General features: G+C 37.9%; 1 protein-coding gene across 1 annotated transcript in view; it reads left to right on the top strand.

Annotated features, from left to right (window-relative positions):
• Positions 1 to 13,827, top strand: part of LOC136863802 (serine-rich adhesin for platelets) — a 91,241-nt gene that overhangs the window by 70,617 nt on the left and 6,797 nt on the right. The window contains exon 5 of the mRNA XM_067140141.2: positions 5,773 to 12,530. Coding sequence (XP_066996242.2) covers positions 5,773 to 12,530 — 6,758 coding nt within the window. The remainder of the gene's footprint in view (positions 1 to 5,772; positions 12,531 to 13,827) is intronic.

Genomic DNA, 13,827 nt, shown 5'->3' with positions numbered 1-13,827 from the left:
GCTTGGATACACAATGTTACTTTGTTGCTGCTGTTAAATCCTTTCACATTCACAGAACAGAAGTAGCAGTGAGTACTGTGGTCTGGGGGTTCTCGCCACACCATTGGAATACCAAATGGCAACACAGTTCGCTTCCCGTTCACCCATTGCCACAACTGCTCTATACAGGTTCTACAAGCCTTATGTGGTGCCCACGGCTTGTCTTGGTCTCCAAGTTTCAAGCCAAAGTAGGCATAGTAGGCCTTTCTCACGAACTCGGTTATATTGCGTCGCTGTCTCATCGGCACGAAACTTCCACATACATAGCAGAATGTATCTGAATTGTTCTTGCAGCCACGTCGTGGCATGTTGATAGATGTAAGTTCAATAAAAATATTAACACAGTACATCACATATAGAACGCTTATGAAGAGAAAAATCTCCCTTCACTACCAAGCGAAACACAACTCAGACTGTCGCGGACGAAGCACGAGAGAATGGTGCCACTCAGCCAAAACCGCGCGTTGCTGGCTATGTTGTACATAGTTGCCGGCTCTCTACTCTGAGCGTGATAATACAGGACTACGAGATGGCTGGAGGACGTCGAATTAATAAAATAATAAAATAAATTAATAAAAGAATATGGAAATCTAAATTGAAGCATCACTCTTCCTAACAACGTAAGAAGTGCATTAGTGCGTGTGATGAAATAAATGTAATATAGGATTTTTGAGAAAAAGAATTAACATCGGATCCTGATTCAGGATGCAGAAGTCATCCTAAAAAATCAATACAGGATGGTGGCAGTGAAACCATCGCAAGACAGTGTTACAACAAACATGTTTTATTATAAACCACCTATTCAGTATATCAAAATGTTATTACATTTAGAGCTTCCTCATTAATATGAAGTTATATGCGAGACATGTTTCGCTCCTTTATAGAGCATCATCAGCCAATCTAGAATCTCAAAGGTTGGTTTATGTTCGTAACTAATGACTTAAAAACTATTTGTACATTTTACAGTCTCAAAGTTATATTACTGAAATATTATAGAAAGCACAATCATTGTTAGCATGCCTTATTAACAAGAACTTAATAGTGGAAAAGTTGATAAAAATACATTCATTTAGAATTATGGTAGAATAAGTTTGCTCTCAAATATTTACAAACAATTAGTATGTCTAAAATCTTGAAGAATGACTTGTAATTCAATCTTAAGAACTAATAATTAGGTTACTGGTATAGTCATTTGAAATTTGAAAATGAGATCGGGCTAAAAGTTTGTTATCCTTTGAGGATAAGAGTCTATAAAAATTCTTAACATTTTGTCATCTTGATAATTGAAACATGTGACAGGATAAACCGTAGTCTTCACAAAGTTCAAACTCTTGTTGTCATTTGACATCAGCAATGTTGTTGAATAAGTAGGTACTTGTTGACATCAATGACAAAGATTTGAAGCAATGAATTAAAATGAAGCGTAGTTGAGAGGGACCTAATTCGACGAACTGTGTAGCTAAAAGTTGTTAAATAGGCTATCGCTTATTGGCATGTCCCTCCAATTACTGCTTATCTGTCTGGTGTTATCTAAAGTTGCATAGTGACTGCCTGTTGTTCCGCATCTCGGAGGGACATAGCAACAAGCAATAGCCTATTTAACAACTTTTAGCTACACAGTTCGTCGAATTACGTCCCTTTCAACTACGCTTCATTTTAATTCATTGCTTCAAATCTTCGGTCATTGATGTCAACAAGTACATACTTATTCAACATTGCCAGTGTCAAATGACAACAAGAGTTTAAACTTCATGAAGACTAAGGTTTATCCTGTCACATGTTTCAATTATCAAGATGAAGAGATCTTAGAATTTTTATAGACTCTTAATTTCAAGTGACTGTAACCTAATTATTAGTTCTTAAGATTGAATTAAAAGTCATTCTTCAAGATTTTAGACATACTAACTGTTTGTAAATATTTGAGAGCAAACTTACTGTACCATAATTTTAAATGAATGTATTGTTATCAACTTTTCCACTACTAAGTCCTTGTTAATAAGGCATGCTACCAAGATTCTGCCTTCTATGATATTGTAGTAAAATTTTAAGATTGTAAAATGTACAAATGGTTTTTAAGTCATTAGTTACGAGATTAGTTTTGACCCCTTCTGCTGTTCTAGTATTAATCATTATTCTTTTGTTGAAAGTGGGTAATTAAAAAATCAGTTTTCATGCATTAACATAATCATTTTAAACCTTATCTGCATATCTTTTTGTATTTAAATCTACTAATTACAAAGGATTATCTAAAATAGCTTTGTTTAGACACACTTATTAAGGTAAAGAATTGCAAGAAACTTTCAAAAGTGCATTATTATAAAATATACTAAAAATTACGTTTTGTTTTGTAAATTATACATATACTATATATATATTACCTTAAACAGTCACATTTGTGGACCCATCCCGATGTTTCCCGGGCACGTGTGTGTCGTCTTCACAATGTGTTCTTTGGACTCACGGTAATATTGGGAAGTGATGCATCTGTCCGCCCGACGTCTTTGGACAACATGGAGGGGAATAAAACGGACGCAGAGAAGAACTTTGATCTCTGTACATTCCGGAACAACGTCTTTCCAACAGTTGTACAACGCAAAGTTGCAAAGTGTGGCATTGTGTTGGGAAGTGACTGTACATTGTTGGTTAGTTGTATAAATGTGTTGGAAGTATTTGTTAAATTGAACAGTAATCTTGAAGTATGACAGTAAAAGCCCACTCACATTTGAGTAGGGCATGTTGGAACTTTAATGTGAGTTACTCAGAAATGAACTGCAAAACACAGAGAAGTAACACAAAAATGAGTGTAAATATCCAGTGATTTTTGTTAACAAAGCAATGTTCATTTGTTTCACAAACTGTGACATGAGCACATCAATCCTTGACATATGGTTAAGCTACATTTTCTTTTATGTTCATTCATTCTAGAAAGTGTGACATGTGCGCATCAGTCCTTGACACATAGTCAAGCTACATTTTCGTTCATGTGGTACATGTTGAACTTGAGTTTGTTTAAACATGAAGTGGAAAGCAGATATACATAATTATTTCAATAAAGGGGTTCTCTTTTGTCAAAGGACAAAATTAAGTTACAATCACCCTATGTTGTGTTAGATTTGAACAAGTTTGAGGTGATCATTTCGCAAAAGTGAGGTGCAAATTCGTAAGTTCATTTCATCATGGCACATGTTCATCAGGGAAAAGGCGTCATATTGTGACCTGCAAGACATCACAAAGACGTCCACATCCCTTTTCACCCGAATTCGATATGTGTAAGAGGAAGATGATGACTAATCAACCTGCAAACTTTTTCAATCCCATGATGGAAGTTTAAATCTTGGAGGAGAGCGGAAGGGTAAGACACATGTTGTAAAGGACCTCCGAAAGGGGCCGCAATGAGGTACGATTCGTGGAGACCGCCATGACCACATAGCGGGGTCAGAATATCTATTAATGTAAGTTTCTTTAACCTACTTATTTTTTCCCTTAAGTGAAATCGTGTCATAATAAATTGCCACAATTCCAGCATAACATTTCTTTACATTATGACAGGAATAAGATTTTTTTTTGTGTGTGTATGAGTACTTTGAATTCAAATGTAGATGTTGATAAAATTTATATTTTTGAGTTCAAACGATAACCAAACGATATTTCAACCTTTATCATACATGTGAAGTTTAGGCTCAGATTTAAAAAAATTAGTATACAAAGTTCTCTTCCGACTCCTTGGCTGAATGGTCAGCGTTGAGGCCTTTGGTTCAGAGGGTTTCGAGATTGATTCCTGGCTGGGTTGGGGATTTAAATCACGTATGATTAATTCTTCTGGCTCGGGGACTGGGTGTTTGTGTTTGTCCCAACACTTTCCTCTTCATATACCAACCACCACAGAAACATGCAATATTGATTACATTACATTACATTACATTACATTACATTACATTACATTACATTACATTACATGGTTGGCGTCAGGAAGGGCATCCTGTCGTAAAACAGGGCCAAATCAACCTGTGTGAGACACTTCCGCACCTGCGACCCCACAAGTGTGGGAAAAGCGGTAGTAGAAGAAGTAGTTCTCAATGGGTGTACTTTGGTAACATTATAAGTAAATAAATACAAGCTTATTTTGGACTGGTTAATTAACATTTAAATATTTATGAATTAGCTGGATGAGTGTGATATCTGTAATTTAAGTATCCTTGACCTAATGTTCATAAGATAGCTATGGAGTACTGAAATATATGGTTTGAAGGTATTTAAATCAAACAATAAAGAACATTCAAGTGTTAATAAAGTGAAGAATTTAATAGTTAAATTGTAATAGGAGTGGAAATAAAGCCACATCAGATTATATAGCTTATGTTCCTTTGTTCAGTTGAAATATAAGGTCAAGGTAAATTCTTACTCACTAATGATTATGGCATAGCACAATTTTGTTTAATCGGTAGTATAACTTGCCAAAAAAAAAAAAAAGGGGGGGGGGGGAAGGAAGAAAAGCACAGTGTGAAAGAGATATTCTATTTCAAATCTCTTTAGTTTTTAATTTATTTTAGATGAACTTTTACCTGAATTTGTCAGTACAGTTACGACAGGGCAATATCTGTTACATTTGGTATCACACTGGATTTGTGATGTAGTGTTATTTTCAACATTTTTGTCTCTAGTAATATACATATATTCTTGGACTTTTTTTTTTTCTCAGTTAACTATTTCTCTTTGTGAACCTAGCCATTCCACAGCACTTGTTCCATACTAACCCGTATCGACCCAAGGTTTCCATGCTCACCTCTATCCCTAATGATGTTATAAAAGTATACGTATTATTCTGTGCAGGGTAGTTAGTTGTTTTACTGTATTAAATTATTTTGAACAATTCTACTGTCCATAAATGGTAATATAGGCTGATTGTCAGTTTATGCAATAACACATGTAAATTCACATTTAAATTAAAATATTTACTAACAGGTGAAATTTATAATCACAGAAAGATTGATATATTGTTAACGACTGTCTTTAAATTATATGTAGAAATCAAGGTATCCATAAATTAAAAACTCAAGACATTTACAGTGTTTCAAAATTTTAGAAGTGATGTTATTCGATCCACCAGTCAAAAATTAAAGTCCTTTTACTGGCTGAGAATTGAACTCAGGGCCTCCTGATAAGGGGCAAGGCATATTACTTTATACCATAGCTCTTGCTAAATCATGTCATTTTAAAACCTGTAGCACAAATGTGTCGTGCTGAGAGTTTGGATATTGTGAGCAGCCTGGTAAGCTCTGTTAAGATACTCAATTAAAAGTATTGTTTAATATATCTAGAGGGGCTTTTCAAGGAACATATTATCTTCTCCACATTTTCTTAAAATAGTGCTTTCCTGTATGGATTATTTTTAGTCATGGTGAGCATCAAACAAGAATGAAATGTTTCTAAATTGAGCTCATCAAGTATCCTTTAAATATATCTCCTTTAAATGCAAAATTCCTTCTTTGAATTTTCTACTAAAGCGTTTCTTGACAGATGTGGGTCTACCTGTAGGTTGCCGAGCTGATGACATTAAGTCTTCACGGTGGAGACTTACTCTTCATAACTGTTTTCACTCATTCATGATCATTTTATAATAGATTCTACTGTTTTTGAGCTAGTAGTGTATGGAATCAAATTTATGTATATTTTAGTTGCATTCTTCACAGTATTTATTTATAAGGTACACTTAACATAATTTATATTTTACAGAGACAGTTGTCAAGAAGAGGCTGATGAAACTAAAAATGGCTCCAAAAAGTGAACTGAAGGCAGTTCAGAATAAGGTCTCGGTATCAGAACTCACTGAACAACAAGCTGTAGATGCCTTATCTACCTCTCCTGTGGGTCGTATTCCTACTAAAGAAGGAAAACTCCCAAAAGATTTGGAAAAGAAGGCAAAAGTCAAGAAACGAACAACTTCTGTAGTTGTCGGTGCAGATGTTCCTGTTTCTGCACATGACAGATCCGCAAGAACTACTCTTCTCAACACAGGACCACAGCTTCCACCCGGATTCATCGTGCTTCATGGAACCAATCCCGTCCTAACTACCTCGACTGCTCGGCAGCCATGCATTGTCGTGGCTTCCAACACACAAAATGCCAAGAAGACTGCAACTCCAACATTTGGACCTCAACCAATCCCTTTGGTTCTTTCAAATAATTCAAGCAATATAGGAGTATGTCCTCAGGTGAAACAGAATGGTTTAGTGGCAATGACTAACTCTCATTTGTTGACTGCTCCAATTATGGCTACAGGTATTCAGACTTGTCCGCCTCCAGCAGTGTTAGCTAATCCCGGGACAGGCCTTGCGGGACTGGGACCTGGAACACTTATTTTAGCTAATGGGAGTATTGTTCCTATCCTACCACAATCACAAGCAGTACCACCAACACAGACAGCCCAGTTTGTGGTAAACCCCAATCATATGCCAACACCTCCAAGGCAGTCATTGATTTTAATGCAGAACTCTGTTACTGCAACTACCTCAGCCACATTTTCTCAACCTCATTCATATCCACTGTGTCTTCCAAAACCCATAAACAGACAAGGAATTGATTCTACAAAAACCACGTTTGCAAATAAAGTACCCATACCTGCATTATCATCTCGTAATCACCCAAAGCCTTGCATATCAACATCACAGTCGATCTCGTCGATTAAGTCTGCGGTGAACAAAGTCCATAGTAAGCCAGATCATAGTAACAAATTAAATGGCAAGTTCAGTTTCTCCAAGAAATTAGTGACTCATATGACAGTCAAAAGTAACAAAAACAAAATTACTGCTAAGTTGACTACTAGTAATTTGCAACAAGGTTGCGACAGTAGCAAGGATGTTGAAATATCACAGACTGAGGATATAGAATCTGTTGCATGTTCAAATGAAAAATCTGATTTGTCTGCAGGTAATCTACCAGAATGTGATATTAGCAGTGAAATAGGTCCTTCAGAAGAACACGAAACTCCTGAAGCAAAGTATAGTGGAAATTCATATCCTGATGATCATGTGGAAGCCTGTGATGAGAACCATTTAGAAAGTCTTGAAGAAGACAAATGTTCTCATTCTTCTGTGTGTGACACAGGTAAAAAACGTAAGCACGATGATGGAAGTCAAATCATGGATGTTGGTAAACGCTTGAAGGGTGGTGAAAGTAAAGAGCGGAATGAGAATGAGTCTGCACCAACTTCTTTAAATGATGATGTGGAAGGATCTAATTTTCAGGGTTCTAAAATTGGGAGTTCTGGTAATTACTCTATCGATGCCTTGTGTAACAAGACTAAAGTTTTGGAAAAATTTGATCAAAATTTAGATCATTCTGTTGAGGATAAGATTGTAGTTGAAGAGAATAATCTTAACTGCCAAAACTCCTCTGAAAAAGTGTGTGAAGTTCGTAAGTCACTTTCCAAAGAAGATCAGGATGTAGAACACTCAGCTGTAGAAACTGAGGGGACCTCTCTTACAGGTTCTTCACTATCAATTACTGGATCAGAAATGCCTATCAATGTTGCAGGAAATATGAGTGAAACAGAGGTAAAAAGTGGTCCATCCACTATTGATAATTCTGTTCAAAATGTTGATGTGGGAAATTGTTCTGTTGAAACATCTGTACCTTGTACAGAAAAGTTGCTTATACGATCTTCTGTTACAGAGACAAATAATGCTAACTCACTAAGTGACAAAAGTGAACTTCTCAGTCATGCAGCCTTGGAAAGAGACAAAGCTCCACTTATGCAAGAAGAAATTCTAAATTCAAGAACATTATCATTGAAACCTGATGAGTCATCAGATATTGGTTATCCTGATGGATCCATGGAAGATCCTGAAGTATTCCCCAAAAACTCTGCAACAGACACATCTCCAAAGGAAAAGGATAATTTAGTAGACAGTGTTAAAGCATTAACCCATTCATGTACTTCAGACACATCACCATCTCAGTCTAATAACTTTGCACTTGTCACAACTTCCAACTCATATTCTTCTTACTCCCTTGTTTTACATAATAGTATCAATACCTTTATTCCCATATCAAATTCATCTGAAAATGAATCGAGTAAGAATGTGGATGGCCCAGAGTCTAGTATTGCCAATAATTCAACATTGGGGATTTCTCTTCCAAATAGTGAATTTTCTAGTGATCTGTTTGCTACCCTTCAAGTTCCATCTGGGGTACAACATTCTGAATCAATTTCTCCTACAGCTGCATTCCTGCTTGCTTTCCCTTTAGTTTCAACTTCTAAAGTGTCTGAAATGATGGTTGACAATCAGGAGGATGTTGGAAGTGACAGTATGCAAGGCACATCAACCTTGTTACAAATAGGCAACATCAGTTCTGACCCAACTAACTCTGAAACTATCACCTGCATTGAAAGATCTGAATTTCGTGATATCTCCGGTGCAGCCAAGATTTCCTCAGTTCCTTCTGAATCAACTAGCTCTGCCAACTGCAATGAAAAAGATTTTGGACAAACTATGCAGACATTAGAAAGTAGTCATTCTTGTAGATCATTTGAGTCCTCACAAGCAGACAAAGCCCTTTCTTCTAATGCATCACAAAATACTGGAAAACCGGCAGTTAACTTGGATATACCTGAAGAGCTACCTAAATCTGGTATTAAAAGCTGGATGGATATTGAAATATCTTCTGCCTCAAGTTCTGGTAATAATGACAACAGGGCTGTTGATGGGAAACTGAAATTCACCAGTAGAAGTGTTGGAACTCAAGCATATTCAGAAAATACCTTTACTGCATCAGATTGCTCTGACAATAAATTAATGTCCTCATCTGGAAAGAATGTTAATTTGAATGAATGTAAAGAAGGTGCCACAAGTTGTCTGAACAATCCTGCATCTTCAAGAGCCCTTACATCTGACATGTCAACATTCAAAGTGACTCGCTTGGATTCTGAATCTTATGGAACTTCAGGTATAGCCAAGAAACCCCATTTATGTACTCTGGAAGATCCAATGGGATTGCCTGCAGATGCATCACATAAACTTCACAGACCTGACATTGGTAGTTCTTCACTTCCTCCTCTACAGCAAGATATCACTGAACTCAAAAGATCTACACCCAGTGCAAAGCAACAGTCATTTCCTATAAAAGCCATGCATGATGGTGGAAAGAATGCTCTCGAGATATATCCCTCGAGCGTTGAACCTCACGACACAATGACTAATGCTATCAGACATGAAACAAGTGATTCTGCATCTCTCAAATCAGATATGCAGTCTGCGGCATCAAGAAGAAGTAATGTAATGCAAATGAAATATGTATGTCCTACTACATGTGCTAGTAGTGCTTACAGTCAACCTTCCGTGACTATTAATTCCTTTAATAATAATTATTTTAATGACTATCCAGTCATTGCATCATCTTGCTATTCACAGGCTGGTGGAGATCATTGTAAATCTTCAGCTGCATCGTCATTCTCTTTAGCACATAACTCCTCTAACCTTAGCATTTTGTCTTGGAGCACCTTGTCACCAATGGCCACAGTGTCAAATGCCAATCAGTGCGAGTATTTCAGTTCTGTATCAAACTCTGTTGCAAACATTCCTCAAACATTTGTTTCTCCATCAAAGTATGTAACAAGTCAGAAGGGAAGCATGGGTACAACAGTGGTCGTAACAGCATCTCCAGATCTTTCTGCAAACTGTCAGCATGAAAAAAGTGTTGCATCATTGAACAGTGTTATCAGTCATCCAATGCATAAACCACCTAGCCCTTTTACAAACAATATGTTTGTAAACGGTAGCGAAGAAATTCCAACTTCTCATCTAGAATTTCAGAACAGTAACAATGTTCATACCACTGTTGCTCAAGCCAGTAGTGATGTACATTTTAAGTTTCCTTCAGCTGCAGATGAAAAGCTCCATCAGGTCTCAAGACAAAATGGACCATTTCAAAGTGAAAAACATTCCCACCACGAACAGCAGCAAGTTCATCGTCCACCTGTGAATTGGATGACAGCACCTGATATTCGTTCTTGTCAGAGCTCTGTATTTCCTCCATCTTCAACAGTTAACACGTTTAGCACAAATTCTGTCATGTCGACATCTGTTACATCGACAGATTCTTTGCAGAGTAGCAAGGATTTTGAATTTTGTAGCAATAGTCATAACTTGCTTCTTACAAATCCTGGTTCTAATTTACCTCCATTTGATAGCAGACACTTTACTAACAATGGATTTTATGGTGCTCATAATACTACCTCAAACAGTCTCTCTTGCCAAACTTCAGAAAGTAGTCATCACAATGCAAAATCAGTACAGCACAGACAGACTGAAAGGATCTTAGAGCAGAATCAGTCTTCTGAGTCATATAATTTATCTTGGTCTCAGAGAAAGGCAGCACCGATCATGCCAACTGATATAAATAATTCCGTCTTTGTTCCTTCTACTCTTCCAACATTGGTAGGTGATTTGGCTCTGGGAACAAATTATCCTTTACCATTGACTGATGACAGTACTGCAAATAAGCCATTCCACCTCACTAATTTCAATGAAAGTGACACTGACAGAAAAGGAGGTATGTCATTATCAGTAAATGAGCACCAAAGAGAGCCAACTGGGAAACAGATTGAGGCTCGACAAACTGAGAAGAATGCTGATGTAGGAACAAAAGTTCGAAATAATTCCCGAAATTCATCTCATGACTACCGTAACAGCAATCAGTCATCAAGTAGCAGTTTTTTGTCTGTGAGTCAGCTAGTGGATCAGGCTAAATCTGCTGCCAGCTCATCGAGAGGTCAGACCAGCATGGTTCGTCGCAGTAGTCATAGTAATAGGCAACCTCTTGGAACAAGTAAACACAACAATACATCGCATCACCAGCAGCAAGTTGTCTCTTCAAATAATGCAGATATTAACAAGGGGCTGTCATCCCATCGTGGTATTGAAAAGGAGACAAATAGAAAACAACAACAGTCCAATATTGTGAACTTCTCTTCAGGAGAAATGAGCCTCTCCCATATTAATGAAAGGGAGCCTGGAAAGGGCTCTGATATTCCACTTCCCAATAACCACTATAATTCAGCATTACCTCAGAGTGCTTCTGGGTTTTCTGTGAGTTTCAACAATCAGGATACCCAGCCTCCTGTCACCAGTAATAACACTAATTGGCCTGTTGCCAGTGGAATGCTGAAACATACAAATGCAAGGGCGGCATCTTCTACATACAAAGCACCTGTCAGTAGTTATTCTGCTGAAGCACTTATTGGTCTGAACAATACCCAAAGTGATGAAGGAACAAGCTCCTTAATATTGGATGGCCCAAGTAGTAAAGTAATCTCTCTCCCTCCACCAATGGTAACCGAAAGATTCTGTCACCAAAATTATCCTCATCATCAAGTGTCGCGGTCGTTACAAATCCCACCACCGTTCAATACAGATACAGTTTTGCCTGGAAACTATTTTGGATCTGTTGATTTACCTGTTCCACATTCTCAAGATGGTAACCCTGCTAGTATGAGCAATAATCACAATAATTTCTCTCAACACTCGCATCAGGACCAACAGTCGTATAATAACAATACATTTAACTATCCTAAACCATCATCTGCTTCTGGACAAGGAAGTGGATCTCTATATCCTACATCTAATTTTATGCCTACTGTTGGTAATACATCTTCAAATTCTACATTGCCTCCTGTGTCTATATCTGGTAGTTTTCTTACAGATATTGAAACAAGTAATCCTTTCATCTTTCCTCCATCAACCATCTCGAAAGGCTCATCGTGTCATCGGACAGGAAGTAAAAGCCGTAATAGTCTTTCTTATGGGCATGCTCTTGTACCTAGTGTGCCACCACCTTACCATCGTACTAGGTTACATCTGCCCAGCAGGAATGATGGATCATCAAATTCGGTGAATAGTAGTCTACCTTTTGCCAATGGTAACAGTAATAATCGCAGAGTTAGTGGTACCGGCATAAATAATTCCTCACACCACCAAACTAGTAATATAAATGCTGGTAACTGTACTTTGAATAAACAACGTAACCGAAGACGTATTCCTGATCCAGTAATATCAACGACGACATCTGGTGTTAGTGGTTTTGTGGACTTGAGTTATTTGGCTATGCCTCCTGGTATAGGTTCGCCTCTGTTGACAGACGATGGAGTCTATGTGAATCATTCAGGGACATTTTTGACTCCTAGTTCACAGCATAGTGGATCATCTGTATACACTGGTGGTCCAGCTGCAAGTCAAGGTTCTCTCTATTCCCAGCCATGTCCTCCAGTTCAGACCAACAGCAGTCATGGGCCTCATCATTCCAATTATTTACCTCCATTTTCATCATGCAACACAACTCTCAATACCCTGTCAGTGACACGGACTCCGCAGCAGCAGCAGCAACAGCAACAGCAGCAGCAGCATCCAACTGCTTCACCCAATGCCACCAACTCTAGTGGAACTACGCTTACGAACTTCAACCTCAGCACTATTTTCCCAGAGATTAACGATAAGGTGAGTAACTATTTTAACAGACTATATTATTTCAAGACCTGTAGAATTCTCTGCATATACTGTGGCTGAAAGTCCATGATTTTCATACTCCTCTCAGGTACAATACAGTATTCAGTAATCAAGGGATGCAGCCTACAAAGAGAACGATACAGAAGTGTGCAAATTATCAATCAATCAATCAATCACTACTGATCTGTATTTAGGGCAGTCGCCCAGGTGGCAGATTCCCTATCTGTTGTCTGTTAATCCAAGTAGAGGAGTTTCTAAGGCTTTTTAAAACTAGTGTTGTCAGTATTCTTTGTTATTTGAATTGTTGATTTATGGCAGCATTATTTGGACAACGAAAATGAAAATCCACAGCCTCTTTCCAGTCATTCGACTGGGTCAGGAATGGAATTAATGAAGCCCCATCTAGCGGCGAGGATAGGAATTGTGCCGGCTGCCGAAGCCTGTAGCACCACTCTGGGGCAATGATTAATGAATGACAGATGAAATGATATGATATTGGAGTGTTGCTGGAATGAAATATGACAGGAAAAACTGAACTACCTGGAGAAAAACCTGTCCCACCTCTGCTTTGTCCAGCACAAATCTCACATGGAGTGACCAGGATTTAAACCACGGAACCCAGCGGTGAGAGGCCGGCGCGCTGCCGCCTGAGCAACAGAGGCTCTTATTTGGACAATATAAGAGGTTATTTATAAAACTGATGGAAGGAAAAGTTCTGGGTAAGAAGGGAAGAGGAAGACCGAGGAAGAAGTATCTGGATTCTGTGATGGACAGGCTGAATTTGAAAAAATATGTTGATCTGAAACGCTCAGCAGATGAGAGACAAATGTGGTTGCAACGACAAGGCCTTGCCTTTAGGATATGAATGAATGAATGATTTATAAAACAGTCTCACATTGTGTTGTGTTGTTATACTGCATTTTGATAAATACTATCCTGTGAAAAATAGTGACAATAACTGAGCATATCACTTTACTGTCGTAATATTACATGGAATTCAGAGTATAAGTTTGATGAAAAGTATGGTCTGCATCAGCACGATGATTCTCCCTACTATAAGGAAGGTCTGTTTAGGGATGTTTTGAGGATAGTAAGATTCCAGACATGGACTAGGTAGCCCAGATTCTAGACCTAAACCTCATAGAATGGGATGAATTAGAAAACCAACGAACCATTCTGGCCAAGAAAGTCTCTCCAGGAGCCCATCCTGTATTAATGAACCTCAAAAGGAAATGATTCCGGCTCCTCCTCATTCAGTACTAATCAGATTCTTAAAATCATTAACTTA

This window comes from Anabrus simplex, chromosome 2, assembly GCF_040414725.1.
Source record: "Anabrus simplex isolate iqAnaSimp1 chromosome 2, ASM4041472v1, whole genome shotgun sequence".
Classification (NCBI taxonomy): domain Eukaryota; kingdom Metazoa; phylum Arthropoda; class Insecta; order Orthoptera; family Tettigoniidae; genus Anabrus; species Anabrus simplex.
This window is presented reverse-complemented; position numbering and strand designations above follow the sequence as displayed.